At 43.1% G+C, this 21525-nt stretch overlaps 1 protein-coding gene across 1 annotated transcript; it reads left to right on the top strand.

Moving 5' to 3' along the window:
* The first annotated feature begins 697 nt into the window (after nucleotides 1-697).
* On the top strand, nucleotides 698-21172 carry MRPS31 (mitochondrial ribosomal protein S31). The gene is made up of 8 exons (XM_073229911.1): nucleotides 698-1273; nucleotides 2549-2667; nucleotides 3429-3710; nucleotides 4982-5140; nucleotides 6152-6292; nucleotides 8607-8686; nucleotides 12727-12870; nucleotides 20866-21172. Exons 2-8 carry the CDS (start codon nucleotides 2636-2638, stop codon nucleotides 21093-21095), a joined length of 1068 nt encoding a protein of 355 aa, XP_073086012.1. The 5' UTR covers nucleotides 698-1273; nucleotides 2549-2635; the 3' UTR covers nucleotides 21096-21172.
* The last annotated feature ends 353 nt before the right edge of the window (nucleotides 21173-21525 follow it).

Below are 21525 nucleotides of genomic sequence, written 5' to 3'. Positions count from 1 at the left end.
TGACTGCCGGAATCTTTCTAGGTGTATTTATTCATTTAGATTTTTCCAAGACATATTGTTTACTTAGATCAAATGTGTCTCAGAATTAGCATAGCAACAAAATAATGTAAGAAATGAATCTGAGAGATGAGATATTATGGGAAGGAAATGCATTGAGGTGATGTAAAATCGCTTTGACCATTAAGCTAACCCGTTATTTCCATATGTTTGCGGTGATTCTGTAACTTTGTAGAATTAAGCCGGCTGCCCCGCCCTGCGCCGCGTCTGCAGGCGGCGAACGAGCGGCGGCGGCGGCCCCGCGGGGCTTCGTCACGGGCGCTGGGAGACGGCCCGCCGGTCCCTCGGCCGCCTCCAGGCCTGCGCGGCGCGCCCCCGCCCCTCCGCCCGGCCTCCGGGCCCCGCTCCCACCGGTGCCTCCCGGCCGACCGCCGCTGCCCGTCCGCCTCGGGCCGCGGGCGAGGCCGGAACCCAGGCGCCGGCCCCCGTTGTCCGCCGGGGCGCCGAGAGCAGGGACCGCGGCGGCGGCGGAACGGAAGGGAGGTGGGGGTCCCGTCACGCGGGGACGCGCTCTTCCGGCCGCGCTCCCCGCCCGGCGTCCGCCGCCTCGATGCTCCGCGGAGTCCCGGCCGTCCTGCCGCTCCGCCCCGCCGCGCGCTGCGCGGTGGTTCCGGGCGGGCCGACCTCGGCTAGGTAGCGTCCCAGCGCCGTCGGCCCCGTGCGTTCCGCTCTCAGGCCCGGGCGCAGGGGCCGGCGTGGTGCCCGGGGCCCCGGGAGCCTGTGCCTTCGGCCCGGGGGCGGGGAGAGCCCGGAGGGCGGCGTGGGGGCCCCGGGCGCGGTACCCGCCTGCGCCCGCGACCCCGTGGCCCCCCCCACCCCGGTCCACGGGTTCCGGAGACGCCGCCTCGGGCCGCCTGCCTCACTTCCTCGGGCGCCTACCCGAGGGCACGCGGGGCGAGGAGGGAGCGGGGCCGGAGAGCGTGGGCGCAGCCGGGGCGGGGGGAGGCGCAGAGCAGGCTTCCTGGGAAGCCGCTGCAGGCCGACGGGGGTCGGGGTTGGAGCTGAGCGGGCGGGACAGGGGGGCGCGGCCGTGTCGTCGGTACCGGGACCGCGGGGAGCCCTCCTGAGACGGGACTCCGCCGTTCTTCGTGCAGGAGCCGGGCTAGCTGGGTCAGCGCGGCCCGGAGCGGGTTGGCACCGGGGCGGTGGGCGGGAGTGGCCGGCGGGGGAGCGGTTCCCAGGCGGCGCGCAGAGGCCGAGACGCAAGCCGGGCCAGGTGAGGTAGAGAGCGGGCTTGAGCCGCTCTGGGGGGCTAGGGTGCCCCTAATGTTAGCAGAGTGACGAAAAGCCCTGAGAAGGCTCCTAAAACATGTCCTATATTTCAGAGTACAAAAATACCTCCTTATCGGAAGGAGCCCCTTCAATGCAAGCGCGAAACATGGGAAGTGGGTCTGCAGATTTGCTCTAAAATGTGCTTTTCAGTGTGTTGCATTTGAAGTGCTTGTGAGATGCTTTCTGTGAAAAGAAGTAGGAGGTATTATTTTAGTCTTAAGGAGTTAACTTCCCATACACACTTTCCTGTAATAAATACAGGTAACTCTCTGTGGCACTGTATCAGTCTTGGAAGGAAACACTCAAGTACAGGTTCTATGTGACATTCTTCTGACTGCCACCTTTCCTTTTTAATAGCTTTAATGTTAGTGTAACTTTCACACGTGAAATAGTAACTGGAGCGTTTCCCTAACTTGAGTCGTGCCATATATTAATGATCTTATAAGGCGGATCCTGTGCACGGTTGTGAGGGTGCCAGTTATGCAGCTGGTTTTTCATAATCTGACAGTTTTATAAGCAGACCAAATAGTTTGTTCCAGCATTTTCTAAAATAGCCAGTTTGCCCTTCACTAAAGGGCTGCTAGCATGACACTACCTTTTGCTTGATAATAGTATTTAGCCCAGGGTGTGATGTAGGGCCTTGAGATTCATTGATAAGAATCGCCTGGGGTCTTGGTTAAATGCAGATCCTTGGGCCCCATTCCAGACTTACTAAGAATATCGGGAATCTGTTTTAAATAAGCTCCCTAAACGGTTCATATGACCTCTAAAGGTTGTGAACCACTAATTTAACCTCTTTGAGCAGCAGTTTTCTTCTTCTATAAAACAGGAATAATAAAACCTGCCCTATAAGATTGTAAAGATTAAATGGCATACATAATATAGCTCCTCAAATGTGGTCCTAGGCTGGGCTGCATCAGCATTTCTTGGGAACATGTTAGAAATGCAAAGTGAGCCCCTCCCAGAGCTACTGTCAGAATTCCTTGGTGGGACAAGAGAATCTGTGTTGTAACAAGTCCCCTAGCATCTCACTGGAGGGGGCGGTTCAGCTCCCAGCAAGTTTACCCTGGGTTCGGTGAGACCAAAGAATGACAACAGAACGTTGGGGGTGAAAGGGTTTATACCCAGCTTTATTCTTGTGGTGGCGGGCCTAGTGCTAGAGGCACATCTGTGTCTGGAAATCTGCAGGTCCGACTCTGCCTGTCCCTTCTCTCCACAGAGTACTGGGCAGAGGTGTTTCTATAGCAACACAGTCATTAACAATTCATTGCCAACACGTGTGCAAGCCTGCGCCCGTGAGCATCGCATGTGCACAGCTGGCCAGCAGATCAAGGTCAGGTGAGGATCCTGGCCATGGAACTTCCATTTTCCCTACTACGCCTAGGTAATTCCTTTGCATATTAAAGTTTCAGAATCAGTGCTATAGTCAGTTCACTTCATAAAGCTAAGGACCATGAATTATATACCATTATATCATCAGTGTCCATTAGTGTCGTGCACAGTGTATATTCACTATATTTAATGAATGACATTTTACGCACAGTACCCTTTTGCTGAAACTAACACACTCCCTAGTTTTTAAAGTCTTTCAATATCAAATACCAAAGGTCTTTAATGCCACAAAATAAAATACTTGTTTTACTTAGAATTGGGAAATGTTCTGCATGAGTTTAAAATAGGTGCCGTCATTTGTGGTGGTCTTTTTCACAAATGTAACAAAGAAAGCAGATTGACAGGTCTAGCCTCTGAATGTTCTTAGGCCTTAGCGAGCCCTGAGCTATACGGCCTTGGGTGAATTACTTCACTTCTCTGGTTTCTAGTTTCATTACCTGCAAAATGGAGATAATACCTACTTTGTGGAGTTGATGTGGCTATGAGAAAATGCCCATAAAATATGTTGCACAAGCCTAGGCACATACTATATGCTCAGTAAATGTTAAATTGCTGTCTTTATGGGTGCTAATAATAAAAAGCAAAAGGGAAGAGTTTGAATTGAAAATAATTGAAAACACATGGAAGCAGTTTTTAGAGTTCTTGCTTTATTATTTTGCACTTTTTTTCAGTATTTTTAATTTTTTTTTTTTAATACTTCTTTCCAGGACAAAAAATAATATCCAAAGATATTTTGGCACCAACAGCGTGCTCTACTGCAAGGAAGATAAGCAGTCTCTTCCAACTGGTGAGATCTCCAAGGAGACAGAGAGCCAAAACGGTGGACGGAAAAATACGAAAAAAGACGTGTTAAATATTATTAAGAGCATGAAATTTGAGTCAAACACAGTAAATGTACAAACAACAAAACCACGAAACAAAAGACAACCTAAGAGTTTGCAGGCTGCACTTGGCAGGCTTCAGAATCAACAAGATACCCCGCAGAAGAGGTAAACTGAATTGTAATTTAAATGTTCTTTGAAAGTGATTTTTGAAACTCCAGTAAGCTTTTTCTTTTAGAAAAATAGTTTTTTAATTAGAGTAAATAGATATTTAATGAAGACTAGATATCAGTTTGTAAGCACAAGACTAATAATTACTCAAGAAATACTGTTAAGGTTGTATATTTGAATAAGAAGGGGATGTCTGTATACAGCCCAGAGAGAGGAAACGAGCAGTGATCTAAGAATTCCACACGTTCTCTAACATATGCATCAATGTTATTAACTGCCATGTAATTGCCTCTTTAAGCTGTGAATTAACAAATTGTTTACATCCTGATTTGAAGGTAGCTTCCTGTCTCTGAAAGACTTGTTTGAAATTTCCATTTTAAAAATTCCACCTAGGATAGAATTTTAGCTTGTTGATTACAACTGTTCTGTATGACTTCCTTTGACCAGTAATTATCAGCGCTCTCAGCTTACATGGTTTTCCTCAAAATATTGTAATTATTTGTGCTTGTCAAAAAAGTATGATATTTCACTGACTCTAAGAGCAGTCAGTGACATTTTAGCATCGTGTTTTAATTTAAATGGTAGTATTTTTGTTTTAGTGACACGAAGTAATGATGTGTCTTACATTGATGACCTATACCATCTAGTCGCGTAAGTAGTAAGGCATGTGGCTCTAAGGTCCTGCATCTCCAAGGTCTCTTAGCAGAATTAACAGATAATGGGGATTCCTGTTGCCCAGAATGACTTACTGTGTCTGTGGAACTTCTTGGTTTCTATATAGCACCACATTGTATCAAAACCACTTCTGGAAAACATAGTTGGGTTGTAGAGGGTAAACTAATCCAAACAGTGAGTGTCTGTAATAGGTACCTGTCCTCCTCCTTTTTAGAAATCAAACAAAATCCTATGTAAGTATATAGAATTAGGTAATATACACACATATATAAATAGTTGCCAAGAGTGAGATTTTTTTTAAGCCTCTAGACCTGTTTGTGATCCTTTGTGCTTTTCGTTGTACCATTTAATTAGTTCTGATCCCTCTGAGTATATTTATTCTGAGTTAGTGTTGTGCTTTAGCAAGTATCCATTAACTTTGATCTGTAACATTTTAAAGTTGTTTAAGACTGATACCTAATTATTTAGGAATTCTTGATTTGTCTGAAATTAAATTGAGGGAAACGTTTTTGAATGACAGAAAGTTTTCTCCAAAAAAATTACTTACTTTCTACTAACTAAGGGCCTATTTCATTGTTCATTTTCTGTTTCAGAAGTGCGGCCCTGAGTCCCGTGTTGGTGGCGGCTGCGTCCGCGGTTGCAGATTCTCTTCCTTTCGACGAGCGGACGACCAAGTCGGAGCTGCTGAGGCAGCTGCGGCTGCACGAGGCCAGTGTGAAGGCGCAGAGAGGCCGGGAGGGGCCTGCGGTCAGGTCGGTGGGCCCAGCGGTCATGGTGGAGGCGCCGGCCTCGCAGAACGGCTGCTCCACGCAGCAGAGTGACATACATGACGTGGCAGTTATATGTGTGGCATTTGCCTCAAAAAGGGAATTTTAGCGATTTGTTGTAGATTGCAGTATTTAGAGGAACTAGTGGAATGTTGGCAACTTTTCTTGTAGAAAGTTACATGATTTCTTGTCCCTAAAAAGAAATGGTCAATTCAGCCATGTTATTAAAAATAAAGAACAATAAGATGGCATCTCTGATAAGACCACTTTCCTCGCTGTGTGGTGCACAGGGTGGTGGTCCTCAAGCCTGTGTCCTTCCCTGTCTCCTCGTCTTCCTACGTTCTCACTGACATCCTCCCCTATGCTGCCACCTGTCTCGCTCTGTGCCGGGTCACCACCGCTTCTGAAATGCGGGAGGGGGTGTGCCTTGGTCTGGAGAGTGACCTAAGCCAGGTCTCTCGCTGAGCAAGGGAGGGAAGGAAAACACGTGACTGGACTATCAGGCCACTCGTTTTATTTGTATTGGAACAAAGGCCAGGCAACACATAAATAGGGCTAAATTTCAATTTGATTTAGTTTTTCTTTTTTCTTTGTTTTTTGTTTTTTTTTTTTCCCTTTATATCGTTGTGTACAACTCATTGGAGGTCACCACACAGGAACTTGATTTAGTTTTTTAATCTAGATAAGTATGCAGATACTGATTGTATATCGCCTTTTCTGGATGTTTGATCATTTTTCTAAGTGATCAGTTTAGGACACGTTTTGAATGTGTGTTTCTGAAGAACAAACATCTTTAACAGAGGGAAGCACAAATCTTAATGGTCTGCGGAATGCGAATGTTACTGAATGACATGTAATCTATTATATAAACATACATTGTCATGCTGTATTAGTGTACAGAAGTGAAATAAGAATTGATGCGCATTTCATGTTTAAGAAACTTTACTACTATCCTGTAGCTGAAATTTCTGATACATGACCTTTTTCTTATTCCAGTTTCAGCAACATAATATCAGATATGAAAGTTGCCAGATCTGCCACGGTCAGAGGCCCCCCAAGGCCAGTGCACGAGATCCAACTTGATGAAGAAGCAGACGAGCATGTGGGCCAGAAGGGAGCCGGGGGCCTCGGGGAAAGGTGCGCGGGCTTCGCCGTCTCTGTGACTGTGTCTCTGGCTTCGCCTCCTTGCTGACTGGCATCCGACCACTATGAATGCATTTCTGTCTTGTCTTCTTACCCTTCATGTACCATTTCCCGGAAAAGGAAATAGAAAGGAATCAAAATGGCCCCTGCCTCCCATTTACCCGTGATGATTGGAGGTCTCCTGATTTAGACTAAGTGGAGCTGATTGAATTCTGAATGTTACGCAAGATGTGTTATTTTTCATTCTGATACGTGTGTGACAATGCACATTTATGTAGTCTTTACCTCTCTCTATATAATCATCTTTATTCATACTTCAGAGAAACGACCCAACATCAAAGAAAGAAAGATTTGTCATAATACCTTAAAGTGGCAGAATAGTTGTAGCAATTTAAATTTGGTAATTTGAGGTTCTCAAAGATGCTGTCATGCCTTACATAGTTATTTTTTAATAGAAAGCTGTCAGTATTTACATAACATTTCTGTTTTCTCTCCTTCATATCCATAAAGTGATAGTTGCAAATGGGGAACCAGATATTTAGCATGGTCTGACAAAAACGAACCCCTCTTTAGAGCAGCAAGTGCTCACAACTGGAGTATTTTTGAGGTGTTACATATTCCATGGATTTTAAATGTAATCTCAGCACCCTGAGTCAGTTCCCTTTGGGTACTAAACTACTAATTTTTACAAGAAGATTGGAAAAGATGGTCAACAGCTAACAAAGGACGTTCAAGAAGTTACAGTGACTTCGGAAAATTATTTGAATTACTAATTTAACGTGATTATATCTATGACATTACTGAATAAAGTAGACTGTGTACTTGGAGTTTTACTTAAGATTCCTCAAGAATGTTTAACTTCAGTCTTTTTGAAATAATTCCGTGCAACTCTATCAGAATGCTGTATCATAGTTTGATTTTTAATATTAGCTGCCACTAAAGATTAGATGTCAGGGGAGAAGCTAAAGTAGGAATGGGTTTATGTGCATATGGTGACTGTCAAGAAGCTGATGAAAGGACTCCAACATGGGCAGCAGTGGTGAGATGACAAGTGACTCACTCTGCTCTGATTGGGGACAGCCTGCGGCAGTCCAGGCTGGTGTTGATACCAGAAAGTGACCCCGGACTGCTTCCTTCAGGTAGAGACAGAGGCGTGAGCCTCTGAGCTCTGGCTTTGGAGTCGCCCAGGCCTGCCTCAGCATCCTGCTAGGGCGCCACTGATTCTGTGACTGGGGCAACTTGCACAGCCCCATCAGTCTGTTCGCCCAGCTGTCAAATGCGGAAGGTGAAGCCCGGCTTACGTGGCGTTCTAGAGGAATGGGAAAGAGGCGTGGAGACCCTATAGAGTAGATGCTCACACAGCTCTGTCCCCTTCTCGTCCTCTCTAGTAAATCCCTCTTTTAAAAGCCCATTCTTTACCAAACCGTTCCCTGTTACTGTGTGTTACTTTAATCCGTCATCCTATTTCCCTGACGCAGTTGAGGGAATGCTGGGTGGCACTGATAGCAGTTCCGGAACATAAAATACCTTTGTTTACAAATACCAGGGGACTGCTAGAGGAAAACATACATGATTTGAGATCATTTCATCCACTTGTAATATGGTATTAGTATTTTTTCAGCTACTTTAATTTAGTAGAAAAAGTGACTTAATCTAGAAAATAATTTTTTAGATTACCCTCCAGTTTATAAATTGCTTTTTAATCTTCCAGTAAATTTATTCAAGTATGAATGTGAATTGATACATAAAGCAGTTGATTAAAATATACAAGGAAAAGTTAACTATTAACTCTGACATTAATTTTAATAATTAAAAACAGTTATGTAAGGAAAGTTAATCATACATAAAAATTACAGAACGATTGCTTTATAAACAGGAATTTTTTGATTTACCTGTGCAATCTTTTGTAGTATAATTTGTAGTTAACCATGCAATGTTTTCTGCTCCTAAACTAAGACAAATGACTTTAACAACAACTTCTGACTTAGCATATTTTGATAGCTGTCCAACATTCAGTTTTCTAAAAACTTAATAAATATGAAATTGATAAAAAATGATGGCAAATTAAGCTAGTCTTTTCAATTTGGTATTTTGGAAATTAAGCTGGTTTAACTACTTTGTTGTATTATGATACAAAAATTCAAGTGCATTTATTCCTGTTTTTAATTATCAGACTTGGCAGTTTAGTTAAAATACCTGGTGTGGGTCAGTGGAATTATGTTTATTTTCTACATTGAATATTTCATCTTAAACTTCCTTCTTGAACAATTTTGTGTATAAAAATATTCATTTTTTTTTTCTTTTTCAGTCTGAGGAGAAATACATTAAAGGGCAAGAGACTTAATATTTTTCAGCTTAAGGCAGTTGCTGAAGAGGCACCTGAAACAGGTTTGTCAGAACAACGCCACTTATGTGTCCTTCATGTCTTGGTTGCATAGCAGACAGCTGTTTCACTGGTCCCCCTGTGATCGGCCTGGGCCCTGCCCCTGAGCATGGCCGTGGGCATTGCCGGCCTCGGTAGCACTTCCCCCTTGGGACGCTGCCCGAGACAGCGGGCGCTAAGTGCTGCCGGCCGTTGGAGTCTAGCTGCTGGCGGCCAGCTGCTCATTTGGGTTAGAACTAGTGATCACCTCCGTTTGCAGCTCCGCAATTAGGAAGGGTAAACTGTGGTTTCTGCCTGAGGCAGCTTACTACCTGTCGCATTTATAGAAGCGACTTAACTGAGGCGATTTAAGGATTGTTTATTCAGGGAACTTCTTTAGTAGACTTGTAGTAGTTTTTCTTTTATTCTTTTTTTTTAAATTGGTATACAGTCTTATTTTAGTTTCAGGTATACAACACAGTGGTTCAATAGTTACCCTATTAAATCCTCACCCCCCACCAGTACAGTTACTATCTGTCAGCCTGGGAAGATGTTACAGAATCATTGGCTATATTCTCCATGCTGTGCTACTATGCCTGTGACCGACTTAGATTATGATTGGGAATTTCTGTGCCCCTTTATCCCCCTCACCTGTCCTATCCACCCCCCCAGCCCCCCCAGCCCCTCCCCGTGGTACCCCTATTCCCTTCTCCATGGATGTGGGCCTACTGCTCTTCTGTTTGTCTTTGTATGTATAGCCCACAAATAAGTGAAATCACATAGTATGTGTCTTTCTTTGCCTCGCTTATTTCACTGAGCATAATACCCTGTAGTTCCATCCATGTTGTTGCAAATGGGAGGATTTCTTTTCTTTTTATGGCTGAATTAATATTCCATTGTGTATATGTACCACATCTTTTTCTTTTCATCTACTGATGGACACTTAGCCTACTTCCATATTTTGGCCATTATAAGTAATGCAGCAGTAAACAGGGGTGCGTTTATCTTCTTACATCGCAAAAACTGCATCCTGTCCTGTGTGATGAAAAGAAAATATAAAATGCAGTCATGGAAAATCAGTCAGGTCTACTGAAGTGGCACCTGTTAATTCGGGCTCAAGGAGGAAATCTGCCATCGGGGCGGCCACTGTTGTCCAGCTAATGAACAGCCAGAAGAGGCACTCGGACACCTGAAGGAACCAACTTGCTTTTTTAAAATCTCAAGTGTTATTCCTAAAGCAAATTAGCTGGGAAGGAAGTACTGAGGTTGCGTGTATTTCATAAAACAGTATTAAATGATTATACTCTGTTATGGAAAATAATGCACACACTTAAGTAAATTTACTCTAATGGCGGTATTGTTTTAATAAGCTATACTTCCATGAGGCTAAAGAATGTCTTTTGTTCCCAATTAAATACAAGAATAGCAACAATGTGAAAACTTAAATTTAGCATTTATTCTCTGCTGTTTCTCACCAACTACAATAATGCCTGGCATGTAGTTGGCATTCAGTAATTATTCATTGGCTCAGTGAAAATTCTTCTGTCCCACGATTTCTGCATTTTGAGCCCCACAAACTTCTTACCACTGTTGTGAAGAATATACAGTTGACCCTTAAACAACATGGGTTTGAACTATGCGGGTCCACTTAACACATGGCTTTTTTCAGTAAGTATATTGGAATATTTGGGGGAGATTTGCAACAGCTTGAAAAAACTCACAGATGAACTGCAATGTCTAGGAATACTGAAAAAATTAAGGAAAAGATATGAATACATAAAATATATATAGATACCAGTTTGTCTTATCATTTACTACCCTAAAATCAACAGTAGGCCACTGTAACACTGAGGAGAGGAGCAAAATATCTCTAAAACCGAAATCAGTCAAAGGGAGAAATAAAGTTTAAAACCCATTTATTACTTACAAATTGCAGTCCATGGGCCATTTCTCTCTCCTGCTCTGGCAGAAGCAAGCAAGAGCTTCCCCCCAACATCTCAGGGTCAGATAAGCCCTGGGGTGCCCAGGTAATTACCCACTGATACAGAGCCTCTTAGGAACGCCTGTTCATACGGAGATGCACTAAAGCCAGGCAAGGTATTCTGGAATATTACAGTTTTACCCACAGCTACTACTAGTTAAGTTATTGAGGAGTTAAAAATGAGATACAGATTTTAACTGTGCAGGGGCTCAGCATCCCTATGCCCTGCATTGTTCAGGGCCAACTGTAGTCCCAGCCCTTACGCCTGTCCTGGGTTGATCTAGAGCGCAGAGGCAGTATATATAGCTTAATGGGGACAGCGCTGGTGTTGGGTGGACCTGCATCATTCATGCTCAGGTTCTGTCATGCTGGCCTCTCTGAGCCTCCCGTTCCCCAGCCGTAAAATGGACCTCATATGCACACCTCAAGGATTAAGTGAGACAATGTCAGGCTCAGTGCCTGGAATACAGTAGACATTCAAGAGATAGTCGCGACTATTAACAGTAGTATAATGGTGTTGATGGCGATGGAAAAGGCATAGGCTGATTTTGATTGGTGTCCACTGAATAATGAAATGGAACCATTATAATTAAGCTATTTTACTGTTATGATTACTCTGTAAATGCAGCTAATTAAGCCTAATTGCTGTGATCTTTTCTCTGTATCAGACGTTTCTAGGGTGATGTACTTAACGTCCAGTCAGCGTGTGGTCAGTCATTTCATATATGAACTTTAATGTACAAATATTTGTATGGACATACATTTTCTTTTGGATAAATAGGAATGAAATCGTTGTTAAGTGTATTCTTTTAAGAATCTGACAAGCTGTTTTCCAAAGTGTTTGTACTTTTTTATATTCCCACCAGGAGTGTGACTGGTGGGAATATAACTCATTCTTGAAAGATGCCTTAAATTTCCAAAGCAAGTAAGTGATGGAAATGTGTTAAGGTGGTTGTAAGCTCACATTATATTACCTTACTTCTGGAGCTGGTTGTGAGGATTAAATAAACTAATGCATAAATAAAAAGCCTTTAGCTGGGGTGGGTGGGAAGGGGAGAGGAGATAAAGGGGCACAAAAATTCTGAATCATAATGTAAGCTGGTCATGGGGGCTGTAGTCCAGCATGGAGAATATCGTCAGTGATTCTCTAACGTCCTATGTTGACAGGTACTGTAACTGCGCTGGCGGGACTGGGGATTTAATAATGTAGGTGACCATCGAACCACTGTGTCGTATACTTGAAACCAGTATAAGATTGTGCATCAACTATACTCCAATGAAAAAGCATTTAGCACAGACTAACTGCTCAGTATCTATTAATAGTAGTATCATTATTATCTGTGTATGTATGTACACATTATTATTGTATTTAATAGTATATACCATTCTAATTATGTTAATTTAACTTATTTGGTCTTTATTAGTAGTACATTAGTGATTTGAAAGACTAAAAATACAATTAAACAGGTTGGACTTTAAAAGTCAAGGTCACATTATATAAAAAATACTCAAACTTATAAAAACATCCTTAAACAACATACATATTCCTTTTTCCTTTCCAGTGGGGAGGCAGTGAGACTTAGGAGCTGACTGCCTAGCATTGTAGTAAAACAAAAGCTAAGGCTGGTAATTATTGTAGCTGTAGTGTTTATATGGCATTTTTATTACAGTTTTGGCTCTCAGAAGAGTGACCTTTGATTTTATACTGTTTAAATATGAGCTACGAGGTCTGAAAATGTGTTACCAATTCAGAGTTGATTATAACGTTTTTTAAAGTGAATATATTTACAGGTGGGTGGGGAGGGCGAAGGGGATAAAGCGGCACAACAATTCTCAATGATAGTATCAGTTGGTCACAGGGATGGTAGTACAGCTTGGAGAATGCAGCCATTGATTCTGTAACATCTTTCTGTATTGACAGATAGTAACCCCAGTAGTGGTGAGCATTTAATAATACGGGTAACTACTGAACCACTATGTTGTATTCTTGAAACCAGTATACGATTATATATCAATGATACTTCAATGAAAAAGGAAAGATACTTACATTGACTTGTGCTTATTTGAAGTATTTTTATCATACAGAGACAGCACCTACTCTTTGGGATGTGGAGTTTGCTAAGCAGTTAGCTGCAGTGACTGAACAGCCCTCTCAGAACGGCTTTGAAGAGATGATCCAGTGGACAAAGGAAGGCAAACTGTGGGAGTTCCCGGTCAACAACGAGGCAGGCAAGTCTTGATTTCAGAGGCTTATCGAATCCAGTGATGGAGATGAAATCTCCACATGTTCAGTTGTTGAGTCTAGGTATTTATGTGAATTTCAAAACTTTGCGTGAATATCTTTGTAGTGTCCTGAAAGAAATCTGATGGTGTTTTTAATAAGAATGTTAGAATTTCCCTTAGTTCTACATGTTTGATAAGGAAAATGAAGAAGTAAAATTACATGGCAGAAGTGCATTGTGAATTTCTATGACAAAAGTGTTGAGAACTGCAAATGAAGACATTTTTCTAGTTGCTAGCAGATCATCTGGTTAATCTTCCAATACATCAAATTCTGGGTATGAGATTATACTTCATTTTTTTTAACTGAGGTATCACTGTTATATAATCTTATATTAGTTTCAAGTATGCAACATGTGGTTCACCAGGTACATTACTAAGTCCTCACCCCCACCAGTGCAGTTACTGTCTGTCAGCATGGGAAGAACTTACAGAGTCATTGGCTGTATTCTCCATGCTGTGCTACCGTCTCCGTGACCCACTTATGTTATGATTGAGAATCTCTGTGCTCCTTTATCCCCTTCACCCATCTACTCAAGCCCCTCCCCCACGGTAACCACCAGTCCCTTCTCAGTGTCTATGAATCTATTGCTGTTTTCATTTTTGTTTTTGTTTTTAGATTCCAGAAATAAGTGAAATCATATGATATTTGTCTTTCTCTTCCTGACCTACTTCACTGAGCATAATACCTTCTAGGTCCACTCATGTTGCAACTGGCAAAGTTTCTTTTTTATGGCTGAATAATACTCCGTTGTGTGTATGTACCGCCTCTTCTTTATCCATTCATCTACTGATGGACACTTAGGTTGCTTCCACAATTTGGCTATTGTAAATAGTGCAGCATCAGATAGGGGTGCATGTATCTTTTCGAATTAGGGATTTTGTTTTCTTTAGGTAAATTCCCAGAAGGAGAATTACTGTACTGGTTCCTATGGTACTTCTGTTTTTAATTTTTTGAGGAACCTCCATACTGCTTTCCACAGTGGCTGCACCAGTTTACACTCCCACCAACAGCGTGGGAGGGTTCCCTTTCTCCACATCCTCCCCAACTCTTGTTATTTCTTGTCTTTTGGAAAGTGACCAGAACTATCTGGGGTGAGGTGATAGCTCATTGTGGTGTTAATTTGCCTTTCTCTGATGATTAGTGATGTGGAGCATCTTTTCTTGTGCTTATTGACCATCTATGTGTATGTCTTCTTTAGAAAAATGTTTAGTATACTTCAATTGTGGAAAATGTTTTGACTTAAAGCCTTATGCTGGTGTATTTTATTCATTAAATCATTGCATTGATGAGATGCAAAGTTCTTGACTCAGAGCCACTGAAAGCAAAAATGTTAGGAGGCTTTGAAATTCTTTGGAGTTCTGGCTGCACACCTAGATGCTTAACCACTCGCTGCTATTGTCTACCTCCCTGCATTTTGTTCTGGAGGTGTTACCTCTTCCTCAATCAAAAGAAAAATAGTATTACTAGTTTTGCTATTTAATAGTGATAATAATATTGCTGTCTGCTTTTTATGACACCCGTGTTGTCATCACTGAAGCATTTTCATTGCATTTTATGGATGTATTTCCAGTTAGAAGAGACTCATTTACTTTTTATAACATTAGGTAGAAGTTGCAAATGCCTCAGTAAGTCTTAGGAAAACGTAGTCCATGTTTTAACTTTTGAAGTATGTTATGCTGTCACTGTAATATTGTAATTTTTTATATTCTTTCATTTGTTTGGGTTAATAAATGGGATGGAAGCTTAAATGTCTGATACATTTAGTCTTACATCTTCATAAGGTATTACTTGGCATAGGAAAACTTTAGAGACTTACAAATCCCTTAGCAAATTCTTAATATTCTGTGTATTTATATGGTATGTGCAGTGACTCAGCATGCTGAGTTTTGTCTATTTTATAGCGTGTATTTGTTAAGTGATACGGTTTCTGTGTTCTGGAAGGTGTCAGGGTGAGGTGCAGAAAACCAAAGGGCTTTCACGTCGTGCCGACCCAAGGACAGATGCCAGCGCTGTTAGGGGTCAGCCACTTGCCTTTGAGGAGCTGTTTGCCCTCCTGGGCCTTAGTTCCTCTTCTGTACAACTAAAGGCACCTCCTTGGAAGAATGTAAGAATTAAGTTAAGTGATGTTACCGGGCTGCTCATGGCAGTTCTTGGCACAGCGCATGTGAATCAGCGTTCGTTCCTTTTCCGCCTCTGCAATCATAATTTTAAAAGGAATTCAAAATACAATGTGGTTGTAAGAAGCTTTCATTATTTGGTGAAACTTGGGTGTTCCGGGTGCTCATGGTTAAAAACATAGTCTTAAAACCCAATATTAATGCAGAATAAATTGTGATTTAGGAGAGGCAGCGAAGCGTAGTCATTAGGAGGAGGTCCTGTTTTCAGTGAGTTAAATATGTGCTCTCTCCCAGCCGTATATAAAATGGGAATAATAATACAACCTATTTTATGGGATTCTTTTTAGAAGCAGATAAGATTATACAAGTTAAAGCATCGTCACCCCTATTTCTACAGCAACAATATTGTGAGGCGATTTGCTACTGTACAATATCTTCTGTTCTATACTGTAACATTTAAAAATCTTAAAATATTAGCAAGGATATGGTGTGTTTTCTGGGAGCCACCTCACAGGATGCTAGGGAGGCTTGGATTGGTGGTGTGTTGTCACTAGTAAAACAAGTTCACCAGAACCTTGAGTGTCCAAGCTCTCCAAAGGAATTAATCTTAAATTTGACCTGGTGTTTGAGAAAGTGTAATTTCTAAAAAAGAAAAAAAAACATGTTTTGGTTTAGTTGGGGAGATAATGTGCCGGTTATCCATATAGGTGTCGGGGGTGCTTCATGTCATTTCCGGCCCTGGGAGGTCCAGACAAGCAGGAAAGGACCCGGGACTCTCTCCCTGGATCTCGGGTCACACGTGGGAGGGGCTGCACGCGTTGTGCCCCTCGCGTTAGAACCTGGGGCCTCAGCAGTTCAGTGACATTCTTTTATATTTCTTACACTTAAAGGTTGAGATTAATAAAAGGTTATGCTCTCTCTACTAATAAATATCTTCATGAAGATTTACGTGGATGCTTTTAAGGAAAGATAGTCGTGTTGTTTTATGTTTAGGGCCTGCCTGATCAGTTCTGGCACATAACCCTGAAAATGACAAAATGACGCATCCTGTGTAGTTCGCGTCCAGTGTTGGGGTTTTGTGTTACACAAAAGAATTATAGTTTGTTGTCTTGCCACTTAAAATGTGTACAGTATTTTTCCAATTTGAAGTAGCTTTTTTTCACTATTTGTTCTAAAACCTGGTTTGTACCCCCTTTTGTGTCTTAAAAGCATGGAGATTTAGGAGAGCTTTTAGGTGGAATTATTCCCACTTAGATTTTGTAGTATTTGTTAGAGATTGGATTGATTATAAAATTATTTTTTGTTTAACTTTGACTTTAACTTTATCATATTTTTACCACTACCAGTAACAGTCTTGCACTTGAATATCCATTAGGCCCTAAATATGCCACCAGATTAAGGTGTTTTTGAAACAGAGTAGTTTTCAGTTTAGAGGCTTCAGTGGCCTAAAAGCTCAGTCACGAATGTCAACCACTTCTGTTTTTATTCTTCAGTTAAACTCCTTCACTTCTAACGTGCCAGCCTTTTGCTAGGGTGATACATGGGCTGTAACACGAGCTAGCAATTGATCAGCAAGGTTAGAAAAGTTCAAAATGACCCTAAAACTCCTCAAGAGGGCTCTGTTTTGTTAAGTGGGAGGGCAGAGTGTGGAGAAAGTCACAGCAAATAGATTATTTATTAAGTATGTGGTGACTGAAATGGTCTTTTGGTTGTTTTAGTTGAAATAATGGCCTACGAACAAGAGCCTCAAGGTGCTGAGAGGAGAGGAAATAAAATACTAAAGAATAATAAAGTAATTTTGACAATAAAAAGAAGTGGAAACAATTCAGAATTAAGGTGACTGAATTTGCTTCAGTGTTGCAATATACCCTTGTCCAAAGCAGGTGACCAGTGCTGTCACCCTTTTCCAGGACGTGGGTTTTGCCCTTTTTCTGTTGTACTGGATTTTTAACTGTATTCAGCATATTTAGAAAGTAGTTAGCCAGGGAATTAGCCCTACCTGCTTTTATGCCATATGGGATTTCCTTCTTGTATTTTCTCTTTACCGTGTTGTTTCTTTTATTAAAAATATTTTAAATTACATAAATCAGCATAAGAAAGTTTGCTTGCAAAAAATCGAAATCGTATGGAAGAGCACAGGGTGCACTTCCCCCCTGGGCGCTGCTCTCTAGTCCTGAAGTCACTGCTGTCGGCTGTTCGGCGCGTGTCCTCTGGGTCCACTTCAAACGGCAGCTTTGCATTCACCTGTTCGTTTCGTTTGGACCTGTGTGGGGCCGTACTACACACATACGGTCCTGCAGTATTTTATTTACTTGTTTTACTAAGCAGTGTCTTGAAAACATTTCCTTGTCAGCACACAGAGATCAACTTTATTCATTTTTTGATGGTTCCAGTAAATAGAGCCGTTCTATACCTGTTTAACACTTCCGTCACGCGCTGCACCGTCGTTCATCTCACTGTGTTCCCGGGGCTGCATGTGCTGTACACACGCCCCTCTGCACACACTCGAGTTCTCAGTTCCCAGAAGGCTCAGACAGGAGGGGTGTTTTAAATTGCAGTGAACATTTGGCATAGTGTCTCTTGTAAAAAGACGGCAGTGGAGACCATCCCGGGTGCGCGTCTGCGGTTCTTCGTCCCGAGTCTCCCACGGAGAACTCCGCCGGCCACCCACCCGGAGGCTGCTGGCCTTGCTGCGCTCGGAGAACCGGGCCGGCCGCGTCTCTCCATCCGGCATATACACGTTCCCTCCGTTCCCTTCTTACCAGGTCCCTAACTTATTTCCTCCTTCCACTTTAATTTCTTCCCAAAAGCAAACTGCCCGTCTTCTTCGGGAGTGGATGGCATCGTCTAGAGGTTCTGCTGAAAGATGGGACAGGAGAGATGTGATTCCCTGAACCAACCTCAATCAGTCCTCCGGCCTGGGTTCCTGCCGCGCACTCCCGATTACAGTGGCACGCGGTCCCTGGGGCTCCGCAGGCCCCCGGCGTCTGTGCCCTACTGTCTTCCCCTCCTCCGGGCGGTGGGCTGGCACCTCACTCTGCCCGGTCGGCTGCTGTGCATCTGTCCGGCCCCTCCTGCGGCTCTGCTGCCCTCCTGCCCGCTGGGGTCCCTTCTCTCCCTTTGTGCTCTTCACCCCTTTTGCTGCATTTAGTAGGCGTCACAAGGGAGTGGATATTTTTAAAGCATTGGTTCAGTCTGCTATGTTTTAACTAGAAATCCTTGGTGCTTACCTTTTAACTGTTTAGAATATCTTTAACCAACAAAAAGTTTAATTGGTGCAGTCAGATCTATTATCCTTTTCCTGTTTATCTGGAACTTATTTTTGTGTATAGTGGCCCCTGTTTCTCTCTCTCCCTTTTTTCCTTTGCTTTCTACTCGCCAGCACCATCCAGCTCCCATGCCAGAGGGACTCCTTCCGAAGGACCTGCCCGGCACGCCCCCTGCAGCGTTCTAGGTTAAGGAGGTGGCTGGTCTGCGCGCAGCAAGGGCAGCAGGAAACAAGACCCCCTTTGCGCCCGTTTCGGCGCAGGCCTCATCACTACCATGATGACTTCGTGTCTGTCAAATACAGTCTGTGGACCAATGCCTGTTAATAGTTAATAATTAAGCTTGTGTTGACATGGCTATTTAAAAAAATGATTTCTCTTGTAAAACTTTCTGTCCCAAGTGTTCTAGCTTAGTGCATTTAAGGACACTAATAACCAACAACCAACAAAAACATCGGAATCCAGGGTCACCTTTGGATATTCGAGAGCATTCATCACCTTGATTTATTACTTTCCTAGGATACAGGGCTTCTTTTTTAGCCTTCATGTGCCTCCTTTCAGATGTATTGAGAGTGTAAACCTGCCCTGACCTGCTTTTCATGTTACAACATTAGCCATATTGGATTTTTTAAAGAATACTTGTCACGTGAAACTGTTTGACTGTGAAAAAGGCCCTCAGCCCAGACCGGCTGCTGCCTTCATTTTATACCTTTCTTCCTGCATGGCCTCCCCTTCCTCACTCCTTGGTGCCTATTGCCTGTAAAAAAAGGAAATGAGGGACCCGCCTGTTCAGTGGCGTAAACTCTTCGGAGGAGCCATGGGGAACTCTGAATGGGGGTCAGAAAAACCGTTTAAAAAAAAAATTTGCTGTGAAAAAAAGATGTACTTGGAAAAAGAACCAGAAGGGTGCAAAATGTCAGCGATCAGCCTTGGGCCTTGGGCCCGAGGGCGGGGGCACGGGGCAGAGACCCACCTCCGGCCTGTACCGCGGACGCGTGTCCGGTTGTGTTCGGCCGAGTGCGACATCGTCTTGTTTCTTAGTTTTACTGTCAGGAGCCATGACGCGTCTCGCCGCGCGACGCGGGCCGCGGTGCCGTTGCCTCCAGACCGGCAGGAGGGGTTCAGCCCGGGCTACCCGCAGGTCGGCCCTGCGGCGGCACGTGGGCAGGCGTGGCCACTGAGCTCGGAGCCGAGGAGCCGATTCGGCAGAGTGGGGTTCCGAATACGAGGGCGTCTCCTCCGCCAGTTGTACCAGTTACTTGTTGCTGCGTAAGAGACGCCCCGAAACTTAGGAAAGCCGCAGGGGTAACAGGTGGCCCTTCGGCAGTTTACACCCTGATATGTATCTTAGCTTTAATGTAAGTGATTTATAGATGTTTAAATGTCCAAATTTCTAAAGATCTTTGTTAATATAAAATAATTCTAGATGATTAGAAACCACTTTTTAAACCTCCCTCAAGGCCCTCTGTCTAGGCACGGCCGCTCTGGGGCCGGGCTCGGTCTGTCCGGTCCAGGGGACACGGTCAGGCCACGACAGGGTCGGTTTGTGGGGCCCCAGTTCTGGTCCGCCCATGTGCACGCCTGCCCCTCTGCGGGCGCCACGCCCCCGGTTGCTGCGGCTGCGCAGTGAGTACTCGTGCCTCCCGTGCCCCCCGTGCCCTTCCCCTCGCTGACTCAGGATGGGCGGGGAGGGCCTGCCCTCGCCTTCCTGCCGGTGGGGGTGGGCGCCTTCGCTCCTTCTCTCTTTATCGCACTGAATAGAGATTCCTCAGTCTCACTGATTTCTGTTCAAGAACCAGACATTGGTTTGATTTTCTTCTCTTTCACTCTTGACAGTTTTACTGATGTCTCATTCACCTTCATGGTTTCCTTCCTTCTGCTTGCTTTGGGGTCATTTCGTTCTTCCCCCTGGCGCTCTGGCAGGAGCCGGGTTCCCGCCTCCAGGCTGCCCGCCGTGCCCTCTAGTGCCTGCCTCCCTCCCAGCGCCGCTCCCGCTGCGGCCCACGGGTCTGGATTTGCTGTGTTTTCATATCCATTAGAGTCTATGCGCTTCTAAAAATGGTCTTGGTGATTTCCTCTGTGATCCATGAGCTGTTTATAAGTGTATTGTTCAATTCCCAACTGTTGGAAGATTTTCCTGTTATCTCTCATACTGATTTCTACTTTGACTCCAGTAAATTCAAGAACATACTGTGTATTATTTTGATTATTTTAAATGTTTTGAAGTTTGTTTTGTGGCCCGAGGTAAGCTGTAGGTATTGGTTTAATACTGCCGGCTGACGTTCAGTTCCATGTTAGAGCATTATAAGCTTTGAGTCTGTTTAATCTTTACACCCCCATGAAGAAGGTGCTCTTTCGGTCCTCATTTTATGCCTGAAAACTGAGGCTCAGAGAAGTTAATTTGCCCAGTCACCTCTTGTTAAATCGGTGGGCAAATCTGGGCCTGACTCCAAAGTTCACATCTTTGACTACAATACTGTTACTTCATTAATGTTAATTTTATGATGCAGGTTTTACATTCAGAATGATAATTAATGTATTTTGTCTCATTGCCTAGGTTTTGATGATAATGGTTCAGAATTTCATGAACATATATTTCTGGATAAATACCTGGAGGATTTTCCAAAACAAGGACCAATTCGCCACTTCATGGAGCTGGTGACCTGCGGCCTTTCCAAAAACCCATATCTGAGTGTTAAACAAAAGGTCGAACACATAGAGTGGTTTAGAAATTATTTTCATGAAAAACGAGAAATTCTAAAAGAAAATGACATACAGTTCAATTGAGAACTGTGGAAATTTTTATTTCATGCTGTTGGAGATACATATTCTAACTAAATAAAACCTAACCAGAAGTTTTCCTATATTGTGTTAATTATCCCATCTGATTTGAATAGTTAAATGTTAAATTATTTGGAAGTATATAATTGTAATGAAAAATATTCTGGCATGGAGAAAAATAAAACCTTTATAGATTCAGTTAGTAATTCTTAACAGAAAGGATATCTTACAATTTATAATAAGCTGAAGACAACGTCCGCTGACCTTTTTCTTTTCACTCAGTGGCCATAATTCTTTGAAATATAGTTCTTAGCTGTGTATCTAATGACATCAGTGCTGTAACAGTTGGGTTTAAATGTAAACATTTTATATATTTTTTTCTATTTCACACTTAATTAACTACCCGTGCCTAAGTCTGGATCACCATAGAGAAGTA

Source organism: Manis javanica, chromosome 1, assembly GCF_040802235.1.
Source record: "Manis javanica isolate MJ-LG chromosome 1, MJ_LKY, whole genome shotgun sequence".
Taxonomy (NCBI): Eukaryota; Metazoa; Chordata; class Mammalia; order Pholidota; family Manidae; genus Manis; species Manis javanica.
Note: the sequence above shows the minus strand (reverse complement) of the source record. Positions and strands in the feature narration are given on the sequence as shown.